At 37.8% G+C, this 14,074-nt stretch overlaps 1 protein-coding gene and 1 pseudogene across 2 annotated transcripts in view; both read left to right on the top strand.

Annotated features, from left to right (window-relative positions):
• WBP4 (WW domain binding protein 4) overlaps window positions 1-9,394 on the top strand; it is a 69,703-nt gene extending 60,309 nt beyond the window's left edge. For both annotated transcript variants that reach the window (XM_077765676.1, XM_077765675.1), the window contains exon 10: window positions 9,068-9,394. In XM_077765676.1, coding sequence (XP_077621802.1) covers window positions 9,068-9,278 — 211 coding nt within the window. In that variant the 3' untranslated portion in view covers window positions 9,279-9,394. The remainder of the gene's footprint in view (window positions 1-9,067) is intronic.
• A 3,373-nt stretch (window positions 9,395-12,767) lies between these two features.
• On the top strand, window positions 12,768-13,274 carry LOC144232837 (large ribosomal subunit protein uL23 pseudogene; annotated as a pseudogene).
• Window positions 13,275-14,074: the final 800 nt, after the last annotated feature.

The following is a 14,074-nucleotide window of genomic DNA, read 5'->3' as shown; positions in this document are numbered from 1 at the left end:
CTGTAATTGCTTGGTGGAAATGTCCAACAAGTGTTCTAGCATCTTACCAAAAGTTAGATGTTTGTTTTATGAAATACCCTTCAGGATATTCTCCTCTGGCTAGTTTCATCCAGTATTTGGCCTGGTTCTCACCAACAAGCACATGGAATAATTGGTATAAATCTGAGAAATTAAAGTGGTAAGTTTGAATAACTCTGTTGAATTCTTCAGCAATCTTATTGGGGTCCTTAGTCACTTTAGGGAACTTTTTAACTATGGCTCACAATTCAGCCTTAGTCCAAGGGACGTAAGGAACTTGAGGTTTATTTAGTTCCTCAGAAAACTTGCAGGTTTTAAAAGGAAAAGGCAAGTTCAGCAGAAAGAACAGAAAAAATGTTGCCAGAGGTGGGTGCTGAGCACAAAATGGGTGCAAATGGAGGGAGAAAAAGACTCAGAAGCCATTTTGATGGCTTTTATTTTGATAGCTTCAATTGTTTGCCTCAGTTGATTTGTAAATAGCATTTTGCAAAAAGGCAAACTTAGTACCCTGAAAACATCTGGAACCCTTAAGGTACAATTTAAAATAGGCATCCCAGAGATGTAAAGTTTGACTGACCAACAAAAACTAAAGGAATTCATGACCACTAAACTAGTCTTGCAAGAAATGTTAAAGGGGACTCTGCGTGGGTACACAGACCATAAGTAGGAGGAGTAAGAAAAGTAGGAAACCCAAAAGCATTATAAATATCTATAAAATCAGTCAAGGGATTCACAAAATAAGAGAGTGTAAAAAATGTGGGCAGGGGGAGAGAAGGGTAAAGAATAGGTTCAAATTTAAGTGACCGTCAACTTAATATAGATTGCTACATGCAGAAGATATATAAAAATATATATATAAGTCTAATGGTAACCATGACTCAAAAACCAGTAATACTCATCCAAAAAAAAAAAAAGATTCAAACAAAATCAGCAATGAAAGGAGAAATAACAATCTACATCACACAAATACCAAGGATTATAAGAGAATATTATGAAAAATTATATGCCCACAAATTGGACAATCCTAGAAGAAACACACAAACTTCTAGAAACATATGTATAACCTCCCAAACTGTCAGGAAGAAATAGAAAATTTGAAGAGACCAATTACCAGGACTGAAATTGAACCAGTAATCAGAATACCTCCCATTAAAAAAAGTCCAAGACCAGATGGCTTCACATGTGAATTTTACCAAACATTTAAAGAATTAATACCTAGTCTTCTCAAACTCTTCCAAAAATCAGGATGAAGGAAAGGTTGCATATTCATACTATGAGACCAGGATTATCCTGGTACCAAAACCAGATTAAAACACTACAGAAAAAAGTACTACTATCCAATGTCTCTGATGAATATAAGTGCAGAAATCCTCAACAAAATATTAGCAACAATACATTTTAAAAATCATTCACTGTCTAGTAGGATTTAGTCTGAGGATGCAAGGGTAGTTCAGTATTCCCAAATTAATATGATATATCACATCAATAAGGGAAATGATAAAAAGCATATTCTCAGATGCAGAGAAAGCATTTGACAAAGTACAACATTTATTATAACCCTCAACAAAGTAGGTTTAGAGGGAACATAGTTCAACATAATAAAGGCCTTATATGGAAACTCCACAGCGAACATCATACTCAGTGGTGAAAACCTGAGCTTTTCCTTTAAGATCAGGAAAGTGTCAAGGATGTCCAGTCTTACCACTTATATTCAACATACTGTTAGAAGTCCTAGCCACAACAATTAGACAAAAACAAAAAATATCCATATTGGAATGGAAGAAGTAAAATGTTAACTACTTGAAGATAACATGATACTATATAGAAAATGCTAACGTTTCACCAAAAAACTACTAGATCTGGTAAGTGAATTCATTAAGGTAACAGGATACAAAATCAGTATATAGAAATCCAAGGCACCTAACCGGCTCAGTTTGTGGAGCACGCAACTCTTAATCTCAGGGTCGTGACTTCAAGTGCCATGTTGGATGTGGAGCCTACTTAAAAAATTTTTTCCAGAAATCTGTTACAGTTCTATATACATAATGAAGTAGCAGAAAGAACTTAAAGGGAAAAAAAAAAACCTTTTACAGTTGCGCCAAAAAATAGTAAAAACCTAGCAGAAAGCTTAACCAAGGAAGTGAAAGAACTAAACTCCAAAAATGATGAAACAGTGATGAAAGAAATTGAAGACAACACACACAAACAGAAAGACACTCCATTCTCATGGATTGAAAGAACAAATATTGTTAAAGTGTCCATAAAACAAAAGAAATCTACAGATACAATACAGTCCCTATCAGAATGCCAACAGAATTTTTCACAGAACTAAAACAAATAGTAAGCTTCATATGGAACTACAAAAGACCCCAATAGCCAAAGCAATCTTGAAAAAGAACAAAACTGGAGGTATCACAACCAGATTTCAAGATATACTACAAAGCTGTAGTAATGAAAGCAGTATGGAACTAGGACAAATATAGACACATATATCAAAAGAACATAATAGAAAACCCAAAATAAACCCATGATTATACGGTCAATTAATCTTCAACAAAGGAGGCAAGAATGTGCAATAGGAAAAGACAGTCTCTTCAACAAATGGTGTCAGGAAGACTGGACGGTTACATGTAAAAGAATAATACTGGGCCACTTTTTATACCATACACAAAAATTAAACTCAAAATGGATTAAAGTCTAAATGTGAGACCTGAAACCATAAAAATCCTCAAAGAGAGCACAGGCAGTAGTTTCCCTGACATTAGCTGTAACAATTTCTAGATAGCTCTACTGAGGCAAGTGAAACAAAATAAAAAATAAACTACACCAAAATAAAAAGCCTCTGCACTGCAAAGGAAACAACCAAGAAAACTAAAAGCCTGCTGAATGGTAGAAGACATTTACAAATGACATATATCATAAAGGGTTAGTATCCAAATATACAAAGAGTTTATACAACTCAACAAAACAGATAACTCCAATTAAAAAATGGGCAGAAGACGTGAACCAACATTTCTCCAGAAAAGACCAACAAATGGCTAACAGACACATGAAAAGATGCTCAGTATAACTTATGATCAGGGAATTGCAAATCAAAACCACAATGAGATGTCATCTCATATCTGTCAGAATGGCTAAAAACTAAAATACAAACAATAACTGTTGCTGAGTGTGTGGAGAAAAAGAAACTGTTGGGAAGGCAAACTGGTACAGCCATTGTGAAATACAGAGTGGCGATTCTACAAAAAATTAGAAGTAGAACCCAGATATGACCCACTGATTTCACTACTGATATTTACCCAAAGAATACAAAAACACTAATTCGAAAAGATATATGCACCTCTATGTTTACTGCAGCATTATTTACAATAACCAAACTATGAAAGCAACGCAAGTGTCCATCAATATATGAATGGATAAAGAAAAGGTTGTGTTACATACAATGGGATATTATTCACCCATTTAAAAAAATGAAATCTTGCCATTTGTAACATCATGGGTGGATCTCCAGGGCATAATGCTAAGTGAATTAAGTCAGAGAAAGACACCTACCATATGATTTCACTCATATGTGGAATTTAAGAAACCAATTAAGAAACAAAAGTCAAAAACAGACTCTGAACTAGAAAGCAAAGTGATGGTTACCAGAGAGGAGGGGGGGAAGGATGGTGCATGGAGCAGGTAAAGGGGATTAAGAGTACACTTATCACAATGTCACTAATATACAGAATGCTTGAATCACTGTATTGTACACCTGTAATTAATATAACACTATGTTAACTATACCAGAAGATTTTAAAAATTTTTAATGAAAAATAGGCATCCCAGTCCATTGTTTGTGTTTTTGTTTTTCTGCAAATCACAGCTTTCTAATTTAGAGTAAAACAATTTTTGAAGATTAAGTTTTCCATAATAGCCATTGAAGTTTGAAATTACTTTTGGCTAAGTTGATCCATTTAGTTATAAATTTGCATGCATAACGACCATAGAATTTTTTTAGTCTTTTTTAGGTTTTTTTTTGGTGAGAGAAAGAGGGAAACAATTCCAAGCAGGCTACACATTGCCAGCACAGAGTCTGAAGTGGGTTTCTAACCCACAAACCACAAGGTCATGACCTGAACAGGAAGTCAAGAGTTAGACACTTAACTGACTTAGCCACCCAGGGACCCTTTTTTTTGAGAGAGAGAGAGAGCGTGCATTAATGGGGGAGGACAGAAAGAGAGGGAGACAGAGAACTTGAAGTGTGCTAATAGCACAGAGCCCAATGTGGTATTTTTTTATTATTCTTATTTTAGAGAGTGAGTGAGTTGGGGGTGGGGGGTGCAAAAGGAGAGTGAGAATCTTAAGCAGGCTCCATGCTCAGTGCAGAGCCTAATGCAGGGCTTGGTCCTACCACCCTGGGATCATGACCAGAGCTGAAAGAAATCAAGAGTTGGATGCTCAACTGACTGAGCCACAGGCATCCCAGAACCATAGATTTTAAACATAAAACCAGCCAGAATCCCAGAAACATGAGAAGTGGACACCCTTGAGCATTTTGTTGACTGTTCTCCCATTTCTTAGAGGCTTTTCTCTAGAGCAGAAAGAAATTTCTAAACAGCACGATTTCAGGGCACCTGGGTGGCTCAGTCGGTTAAGTGTCGGACTTCGGCTCAGGTCATAATCTCACAGCTTGTGAGTTTGAACCCTGCATCTGGCTCTGTGCTGACAGCTCAGAACCTGGAGCCTGCTTTGTATTCTGTGTCTCCCTCTCTCCGCCCCTTCCCTGCTCACAGTCTCTCTCCCAAAAATAAGAAGACTTTAAAAATAAAATAAAAATATAAACACAGTTTCAACAGGAACAGTCCGAATCCAAAAAGGAGTCAGACCAAGGGCTAGAACAGTCTCAGTAGACACAGTCCAGTTCCAGACAGGGGTCAAGCCAGAGACCAGCATGGTTTCATCATGTCCTAAAAGATATCAAGTCCTAAAAGGAGTCAGACCGAAGGCCACACAAGTACTCTCAGTTTGGGGGTCAGAAGAAAAACAAGGCCTGAAAACAGATTCCAAATGAAGCCTGGAGGCTTAGACACAAAGCAGGGCACTCAAAATCCAGGAGAAAACTTACCTTCAAACTCCGTGGTTGGCAAGAAGACACCATATCCAATTGGCTCTGTATTTACTGTCATCTTTTCACTCACCAGCCTCAGAGTTGTTGAGGGTCTTCACTGGATCTCTTTTTGATCAAGTAATGGTAACCTTAAAGCTGCCAGGGGTGCCTGGTTGGCTCAGTTGGTTAAGCCTCTGTCCCTTGATTTTTGGCTCAGATCATGATCTCACAGTTCATTAGTTTGAGCCCCATGTGGGGCTCCATGCTGACAACACAGAACCTGCTGGGGGTTCTCTTTCCTGCTCTCTCTACCCCTCCCACGTACTCACTGTCTCAAAATAAACTTTTAAAATTAATAAGATTGCCAGTTTTTTAACCAGAAAGAAAAAAAAAGGTTAATTCGGTAATGGTAGAGAATTGCAGTCCAGGACAAACAAGATAGGGCAAAACCATAGGCAAGTCTTCAGAAGGAAGGAGAGGGATCCCCTTTAGTAAAGAGGAAAGAAGGATGTTGGGAAGGCTGTTATAAACAAAAAAGTCCATTAGAGTAAACTAGGAACTGGAAATATAATGGCTTTTCATTGGCTGAGTTGTGAGTGTCTCGGTGACTAGATTGTTGCTTGGAGGAGGAGGAAAGCCTTTCTTCCTCCTGTTGGGATAGCAAAATAGTATCCATGTGCAGTGTCCCTCTCTTCCCATTGGATCTGGAATTGAGAGGTGGAAGGGTTTGAGAGCTTGCCCTGCTGGCCTCCTGACTCCATTCTAAATGAGATTTCCTTTTAAAATAATTGTTTAAAGGTTTCCTTTTATTAATTTTCATATTTTAAAATATGCACGTGGGGGGGTGTTTTTTCCACCTTTATTTGTTGTGTTCAGACACTATAACCTTTGCAGTTCTTGCATTTTGAATTTGGAAATGAGTATGGTTTTGTGGAAGTGCTTGTATAATTACTTTTTGTAACTATTCCAAAGTTATTTGAATAGACATTTCTCTGTAATAGATTTACTTGCAGTCTCTTGCCTTTTCTTTCAAATACAAACTTCTTCTTTAAGTCTGTCATGATGATATATATCCTACTTCAGTGCCACTTCTGTTAACCTCCTAGAACTGTCATTTCAAAGATGGAACCCTTCTCTATTTTATTTTATCTTTCCCATAATCCCACTTAAGAAATGCTAGGGGCACCTGGATGGTTCAGTAGGTTAAGTGCTAGACTTGATTTCGGCTGTCATGATCAGCAGTTCTTGGGTTCGAACCCTCCATCGGGCTCTGCACTGGCAGTGTAGAGCATGCTTGAGATTCTCAATCTCTCTCTCTCTCTGCCTCTACCCAGCTCGCACTCTCTTTCTCAAAATAAATAAATAAACTTAAAAAAAAATGTTAGAGCTTGATCACTCTATCAAAATACAATAAGAAGCACCAAGATTCAAATGAAATAAGTGAATCTCACATCAGATTTTCTTGGATACAGATTCATTTTTCCAGTGACCAAACCCTGCTATACTTCATTCCTCAAATGTTTCTCTCCTTGGCTAATAGAATTTCTTAGTTTCACCTGGAAGCAGAATGGTTTAGGGGAAAGGATACAAGTTTTAGGTCAGACAGGCATGAATTTTAATCCAAGCTCTACTACTTACATAACAGTTTGGTTGGTCATGTTATTTAACGTCTTTAAACCTGTTTCTTCTCCTGTAATAAAAGAATAAAAAGCCAAGAATTAATACTCTATCAACTGCAGGGGCTACTAACCTTCTTAGAAAAAGCACCATTGTTGGCAGTCTAAGAGGAAATAGGAAATAGGAAAAGCAAACAAAAATGGCATTTAATATATGTACTAATTATATTAATACAATATACATATTTCTTAAGTTTATTTGTTATTTTGAGAGAGAGCGAGCATCCCAGGCAGGCTACACTGTCACTGCAGAGCCCAATGAAGGGCTCAAATTCATGAACCATGAGATCATGACCTGAGCTGAAACCAAGAGCCAGCCACTTAACCGTTAAAGCTGAGCTACCCAGGTGCCCCCCAACATATATTTTTAATACAGTAAAGAAAAGTTTTAGAAGGCATCTGTTTTCAGAACAAACCAGATTTAAGACCAGTTCCAATGAGAATCCCTATTTGCTGCATCCCCTCATCAGATTTTGAAGAAATGTTTATGTTATGTAGAAAAGTTTTGTTTTAGTTTTTAACTAGCCATTACTAGTTTGAAATTTTATTTTTGTACTTACATTCTCTGTTTTTGTTTTGCTGTATGCCTAGCAAATTTCCAAACTATTTTTACATTTAAAAAAAAATTAGTGGTGCCTGGCTGGCTCATTTGGCAGAACATGTGACTTGATCTCGGGGTTGTTTGATCCCCACATTAGGTATAGAGATTACTTAAAATCTTAAAAGATATTTATTACAATGCCTAGAAACCTACTTTTTAAAACCTGTTTTTATTCCTGTATATATAGGATGGGACATGAAAAGATTTTGTAAAACTATTTCTATAGGCCTTTCTACATTGTCTTTTGGAGAGGGAAGCAAATTTGTTATCGTGTACCTTGAAGATAAGTGACCTGATAGCATATATTAAGTTTTAGCCAACACAAACAAATGGAAAGATATTTCATGCTGCATGCTTATGGGTTAGGAGAATTAATACTGTTAAAAAGTCCGTACTATCTAAAGCAATCTACAGATACAGTATTATCCCTATCAAAATACCAATAGCATTTTACACAGAACTAGAACAAATAATACTAAAATTTGTATGGAACCCCAAAAGACCCTAAACAGCCAAAGCAGTCTTAAAAAAGAAGAACACAGCCAGAGATATCACAACCCCACATTTCAAGATATACTGCCAAGCTGTAGTAATCAAAACAGCATGGTACTGGCACAGAAATAGACACACAGATCAATGGAACAAAATAGAGAACTTAGACATAAACCCTTGTTTATATGGTCAATCTATAATAAATACTAACCAGTTAAATCTTTTGCTTTCAAGTGATAGAAACTCAAGTGATAGTTACCTTAAATAAGAAATAGGTTGTTAGTTCAAAGATTCCCAGGAAGGTTCTACCTACCAAGCTGCAGGAAAAGAAGGAATTGGGCTGAGCCTGAGGGGTTAACTAGAGCAAGGCTTGAATTGGCAGGATTCTCTCTCTTGCCCCCTGCCCCTCATTGCTGCTTTTCCTTGTAAGCCAGCTTTATTCTCAGTCATTGCAGAATTCCTTTAAATAGGAGGATATATAGTTCCCTGCAGGTTTTATGCTCTTAGCCACTAGACAGTTAAACATAATGGTCTTTCTGGGCCATGTTCAAAAAGTTCACTGGGGGACTGATGGGTGTGGCATGACTTAGTAGCTCTTTCAGGGACCAGCTGACTGTGTAGAGGGTAGAATACTATGACAGGTTCATGTCAATCAGGTACCAATCTCTAGACTACTCAACTGATTACTCTCACTAACCATGTGGGTGGCTAGATCTTAGAAAAGGAGTGCGAGGCAAACAGCCACGTAGAGTCTCCTACCCTAGGACAGTGGGATTCCATGGCTTTCATCACGTGCTGTGTAAGCCCCCAGAGCCCTTGTTGACAGTTCATGGCAAAACCAGTTTTCCATAAATAACTGTCACATATCCACCATTGCAACCTGTACTGCTAGTCTTGTGTAAGCACAAGCATTTCCTTAGATGATACGTGCTTTGTGCAGAAGGAATAAAATAATAGAAATTAAAAGAATAGAATGAGAAGAATTTTCCGGACATGTATCCCCCTAAATAAGTACTCTGTATATTAAATAATATTATAAAATCGGTATTTTTAAAGTTCCTACTTTGAAATGACTTTTAACTTCTCACTGTCATTAGAACGATGATCTTGGGCCTGTGGTGGACTTGGAGGTTGTGTAAAAGTTTGTCTTAGTCTAGTAAGTAATGGTTTTATTCTTACTTTCTTTTTCAGCGAGGAGGTAGATTTTGAACTACCATGCACTGAAAATGAGTATGTATCAACTTCAGAACCTGATATTGGTGGACAACCTAAAGTGGTATTTAAAGAAAAAACAGTTACTTCTCTTGGAATCGTGGCAGATGGAGTGGCCCCAGTCTTTAAAAAGAGAAGAATTGAAAATGGAAAATCTAGAAATTTAAGGCAACGAGGGGATGATCAATAATTGTAAAAGAAGCTTTTTGTACCTGCTTTTCAGACCACATGGAGACTGTACATCTTGAAGCTCCTCTGCGTTTGTTTAAATGCTACAAATAAAATAGTTTTTTTATGTGAAACTTACTTTTGCTCCTAAAATGGAAGCCTACCACCACATTTCATTGTAATACAGTGTATTATGTTGAGCGTCCAGAAATGCTAATTATGTCATAAGATGCTATGTATCTGTTATTTAAAACATGGAAAAACAAGGCCTTTATTCCATTCTTACTCATAAGCACATTCTTATCCTGCACTGAAAATGCATTACTTTTGTACACTGATACTAGCTTATCCAAGAAATAAGAATCAGACCACATAACAGATTACAGGCCCATGTGTTTCAGTTCTGAGGATCCTGTCAAAGGCTTACCATACTCAGTTTAAGGTTAAGGGCCAAGAACCAGGACTGCAAGTCAGGTACTTTAAAAGTAGTGCTTAATATGGAATGAAGTTTGGACCAAAGGTGTATTTTCCCAGTTTGGTTCAAAGCAACAAGCATTGCTTGAACATTATTACTTACTTTGAGCTAAGCATTATGCTAGAAGCTGAGGATATAAAGATGAATAAGACATATCCCTGTTCTTCATGATTTCACATACTAGCATAATCCTTCTCTCAGTCATGCACTCTGTTTAACAGCCTTATATGTACTGGAAAGTAATTTTTTCAGGATTATTTAAAGCTATATAGATAAAGGCTTGAACAAAAGTAGTATGATCTCTGGCGTCAGTAAAAATTTTTAGTATTCCCTTAGACAAACTGGAAATATCTTTTCAGGTTAAATTTCTTAAAAAGTAGAATTTTCTTATTTTATCCATTTGAAGTTGGTTTCTTCCCTTTATTACTCCAAATTCTTAAAATTATATTTTTTATAAATTGTACAGTATTTAATGTTTGATAGTAAATATTTGTCTTTTTAAGTTTACTAGTGTACATGTAAGAAAATGATAGCTTATTAAAAACTTTATGAACAAGTAAATTAATATTGGATTGGATTTTTTTTTTCCTTCTAATACTGACCAGAGTTAACATAGCATTGGTGAAACAGTATTTGGAGAATTGGCTATATTTGCTCAGTCTACTTATTTAGGTATCTCATGAATATATAGCAGTATGAAGAAATATTTTAGATTCTCAATAGTGTATGTGTCATCTACCTAAGCAGTGCATTTTGGTGCTTGACTGTCCTCGACTAGAGAAAGTAATAAGACCATAAAAAAAATGCTTTATTTTACCCCTGCTTAGCTCATACAAAATATGCAAAAAACATACCTTATCATCAGGAGCTTGGGAAGATGGTGGAGTAAGAGGACCCCAAGCTCACCCTGTCCCACATTTACAACTAGATATTGTCCAATCCAAGTCAATAAACCAGAGAATGATCTGAAGACTGGCAGAATAAACTCCACAACTAAGTACATAGGTGGAGCTGCATCTGAAAGGTTAGGAAGGTCAGATAGGCAGAGAGGCTGCCCACAGAAGGGAGGGAGCTGTGCATGCAGAGAAGAGAGCAGAGAGCCAGGCCCTTGCACCAGGGAGCTCACATGAGGAAGGCTAATTCAGGGAGGCTGAATTCTGGTTTGTAAAACCAATGGGACTCGGATCCTGGAGCTTTAGGAGTCAGCCGACTTTGCACAAGGCAAGTGATAGCTGTGTCTCTGCTCTTAAAGAGCAGCCAGCTTGGAGAGACAACATGGAAACAGGAGCTTACACAACACCAGGGACAAATAGATTTGTTCCTACTGAGTAAGGGGCATGTTAAGGGACTTGGAAAATGAGGGCGCTGGCAGGTGCCATTTTCCTCCTTCACCCCAGCATAAACACAGCCACCTGTAGAAGTTGGTGCTGCACAGACACTTGCTACCTAATGTACTACCAATATACTATACCCACAAGTTTTCCAGAGCACTTCCCCCTCCAAGTCTGGTGGCCTCGTCCCTGAAGTCAGTGCAAATTTTGCTAAAGCCATGCTTACACCCTGCCTAGCCACCAGGTATACAGCTGCCACTGCAAATCACCCAGCGCTACCTCGTGCCAAACCTTGAACCCCCACCACTTAGCCCCAGTGCACAAATCCCCAGCTGCCACAGCATTTTGGGAAATCCAGTATAGGACTAGGGTCCCAACACAAATTTTGCTAACACTGCTTCCCCACTAACACTACAGAGAACAATCATAGCCCACAATATGCAGAGAGTCCGTGCAGATGACTACACTGAAAGGAAAAGCGACAACAGCCGGACATCAACACACATAGGATACTCCCCTGCAGTGCCAGGTTCTGGTGAACAGGGAATACTGAACCGCAGGGTGCCCCAGGACCTCCTCTTCATAAATCACTACTTTTAAGAGCAGAAGACCTACCTGACTTAACACAGAAAAGTAGACAAAATGAGAGAAATTTTTCCCAACTCAAAGAACAAGACAAGTTCATGGCTAGAGATGTAAGCCAAACAGATCTATCATGTCAGAGAGTTTAAAGCAATGACTACAGGATACTCACTGGACTTGAGAAAACTGGACATGAGACAACAGAGATAAGGAATAACATAGAGATAAAGGGTTATAAATGAAATGAAAAACATGCATGACAGAATGAATAATGGGATGGAAGAAGCAGAGGAACAAATTAGTGACCTAGAAGAGTAATGGAACATAATCAAGTTGAACAAAAGAGAGTAAAAACAATTACACAACACAAGAACAGACAGGGAATTCACTTCTCCAAATGTAATGACATTCATATTATAGGACTCCCATAAGAAGAGAGAAAAACGGGGCATAAAACTGATTTGAAGAAATAGCTGAAAGGTACCCTAATCTAGAGAAGGAAACCGATAACCAGGAACAGGAGACACAGAGATTTCCCATCAAAATCTACAAAAGCAGACCCACACCAAGATACATTATAACTGAAAAAATATAGTAATAAAGAAATCTTAAAAGCAAGACAGGGAAGCCTGGGTGGCTCAGTTCATTGAGCATCCAACTATTGGTTTTGGCTCAGGTCATGACCTCATGGTTCGTGAGTTCAAGCCCTGTGTCAGGCTCTGCACTGAAAGCTTGGGATTCATCTCTCTCTGTCTCTGTCTCTCTCTCTCTCAATAAATAAAGTAAACAAACAAATAAAGCAGCAAGACAAAAAGTGGCATGACATATTCAAGGTGCTGAATAGGAAAAATCTTCAGTCAAGAATACTTTTCCAGCAAGCTTATCATTCAGAATAGAAGGAGAGATTAAGAGTTTCCCAGACAAAACCTAAAGGAGTTCATGACCACTAAATCAACCCTGAAAAAATATTAAATGGGACTCTTTGAGTAGAAAGGAGGACCTGGCAGTCTCAATCAGTAGAGCATGTGACTTTGATCTTGGTGTCATGAGTTTGAGCCCCACAGTAGGTGCAGGGATTACATAAATAAATTTTAAAAAATAAAAAATATAGCCTTTCACAAAGATGGCACCAAAGGCAAAAAAGGAAGCCCCTGCCCTCCCAAAGCTGAAGCCAAAGCAAAGGCCTTGACGGCTAGAAAAGCAGTGCTGAGAGGCATCCAGTCATAAAAAAAAAACAAAAAAGAAGATCCACATGTCACCTACATTCCGACGGCCCGACACTGCGTCTCCAAAGGCAGCTCAAATGTCCTCGAAAGAGTGCCCCAGGAGAAACAAGCTTGACCACTATGCCATCATCAATTTCCCGCTGACGAACGAGTCAGCCATGAAGAAAATAGATGACAACAACACTCTTGTGTTCATTGTGGATGTCAAGGCCAACAAGCACCAGATCAAACAGGCTGTGAAGAAGATCTATGACACTGATGTGGCCAAGGTCAACACGCTGATCAAGCCTGATGGAGAAAAGAAAGCATATGTTTGACTGGCTCCTGACTATGATGCTTTGGAAGTTGCCAACAAAATTGGGATCATCTAAACTGAGTCCAGCTGGCTAAATCTAAATATAATTTTTGTCACCATAAAAAAAATTTTTTTAAATACAAAATTAAAAAAATACAAAATACAAATACAAATTGGTATATAAAAATAAAAAACAAAAAAGGGGGAGACCAAAAGTGACAGTAAAAAGGTAGGAAACACAAAAGCAATAAAAATGAATATTTCTCTACAAAATCAGTCAAGGAACTCCCCCAAAAAAGGATACAATAATATATACCTAAAACATGCAGAGGAGAGAAGAATGAGTTCAAACTTAAATGATCATCAACTTAATATAGACTGCTAGTGCAGAAGAGATTATATACAAACCTAATGGTAACCGTATATCAAAAACTAATAAACATGTAAGGAATAAAGAAATCCAAATAAATCTCTAAAGAAAATCAGCAAAGCATCAAAGAGAATGACAAGAAAGGATCAGAAAAAAATCTTCAGAAACAACCACAAAACAAGTAACAAAATGGCAATGAATACATATCTGTCAATATTAATTTTCAAAATGTTTTCATTAGGAGGAGGAGGGACAGAGAGAAAAAGAATACCAAGCAGGCCCCACATCCAGCATGGAGCCCAAAGCAGGGCTTCATCTCACAACCATGAGATCATGACCCGAGCTAAGCCACCCAGGCACCACGATAATTACTTTGAACGTAAATGGACTAAATGCTCCCATCAACAGACATAGGTGACAGAATGAATGAAAAAGAAAAGTAAGACCCATCTATGTGCTGCCTTATTTGAGACCTAAAGGCACCTACAGATTGAAAGTGAGGGATGGAAAAATATCTATCATGCAAATGGGTGTGAAAA

The sequence above is a fragment of the Crocuta crocuta genome, unplaced genomic scaffold (genome assembly GCF_008692635.1).
Source record: "Crocuta crocuta isolate KB4526 unplaced genomic scaffold, BGI_CrCroc_1.0 scaffold75, whole genome shotgun sequence".
NCBI lineage: Eukaryota > Metazoa > Chordata > Mammalia > Carnivora > Hyaenidae > Crocuta > Crocuta crocuta.
The sequence above is the reverse complement of the archived record's forward strand: the minus strand, read 5'-3'. Positions and strand labels throughout refer to the sequence as shown.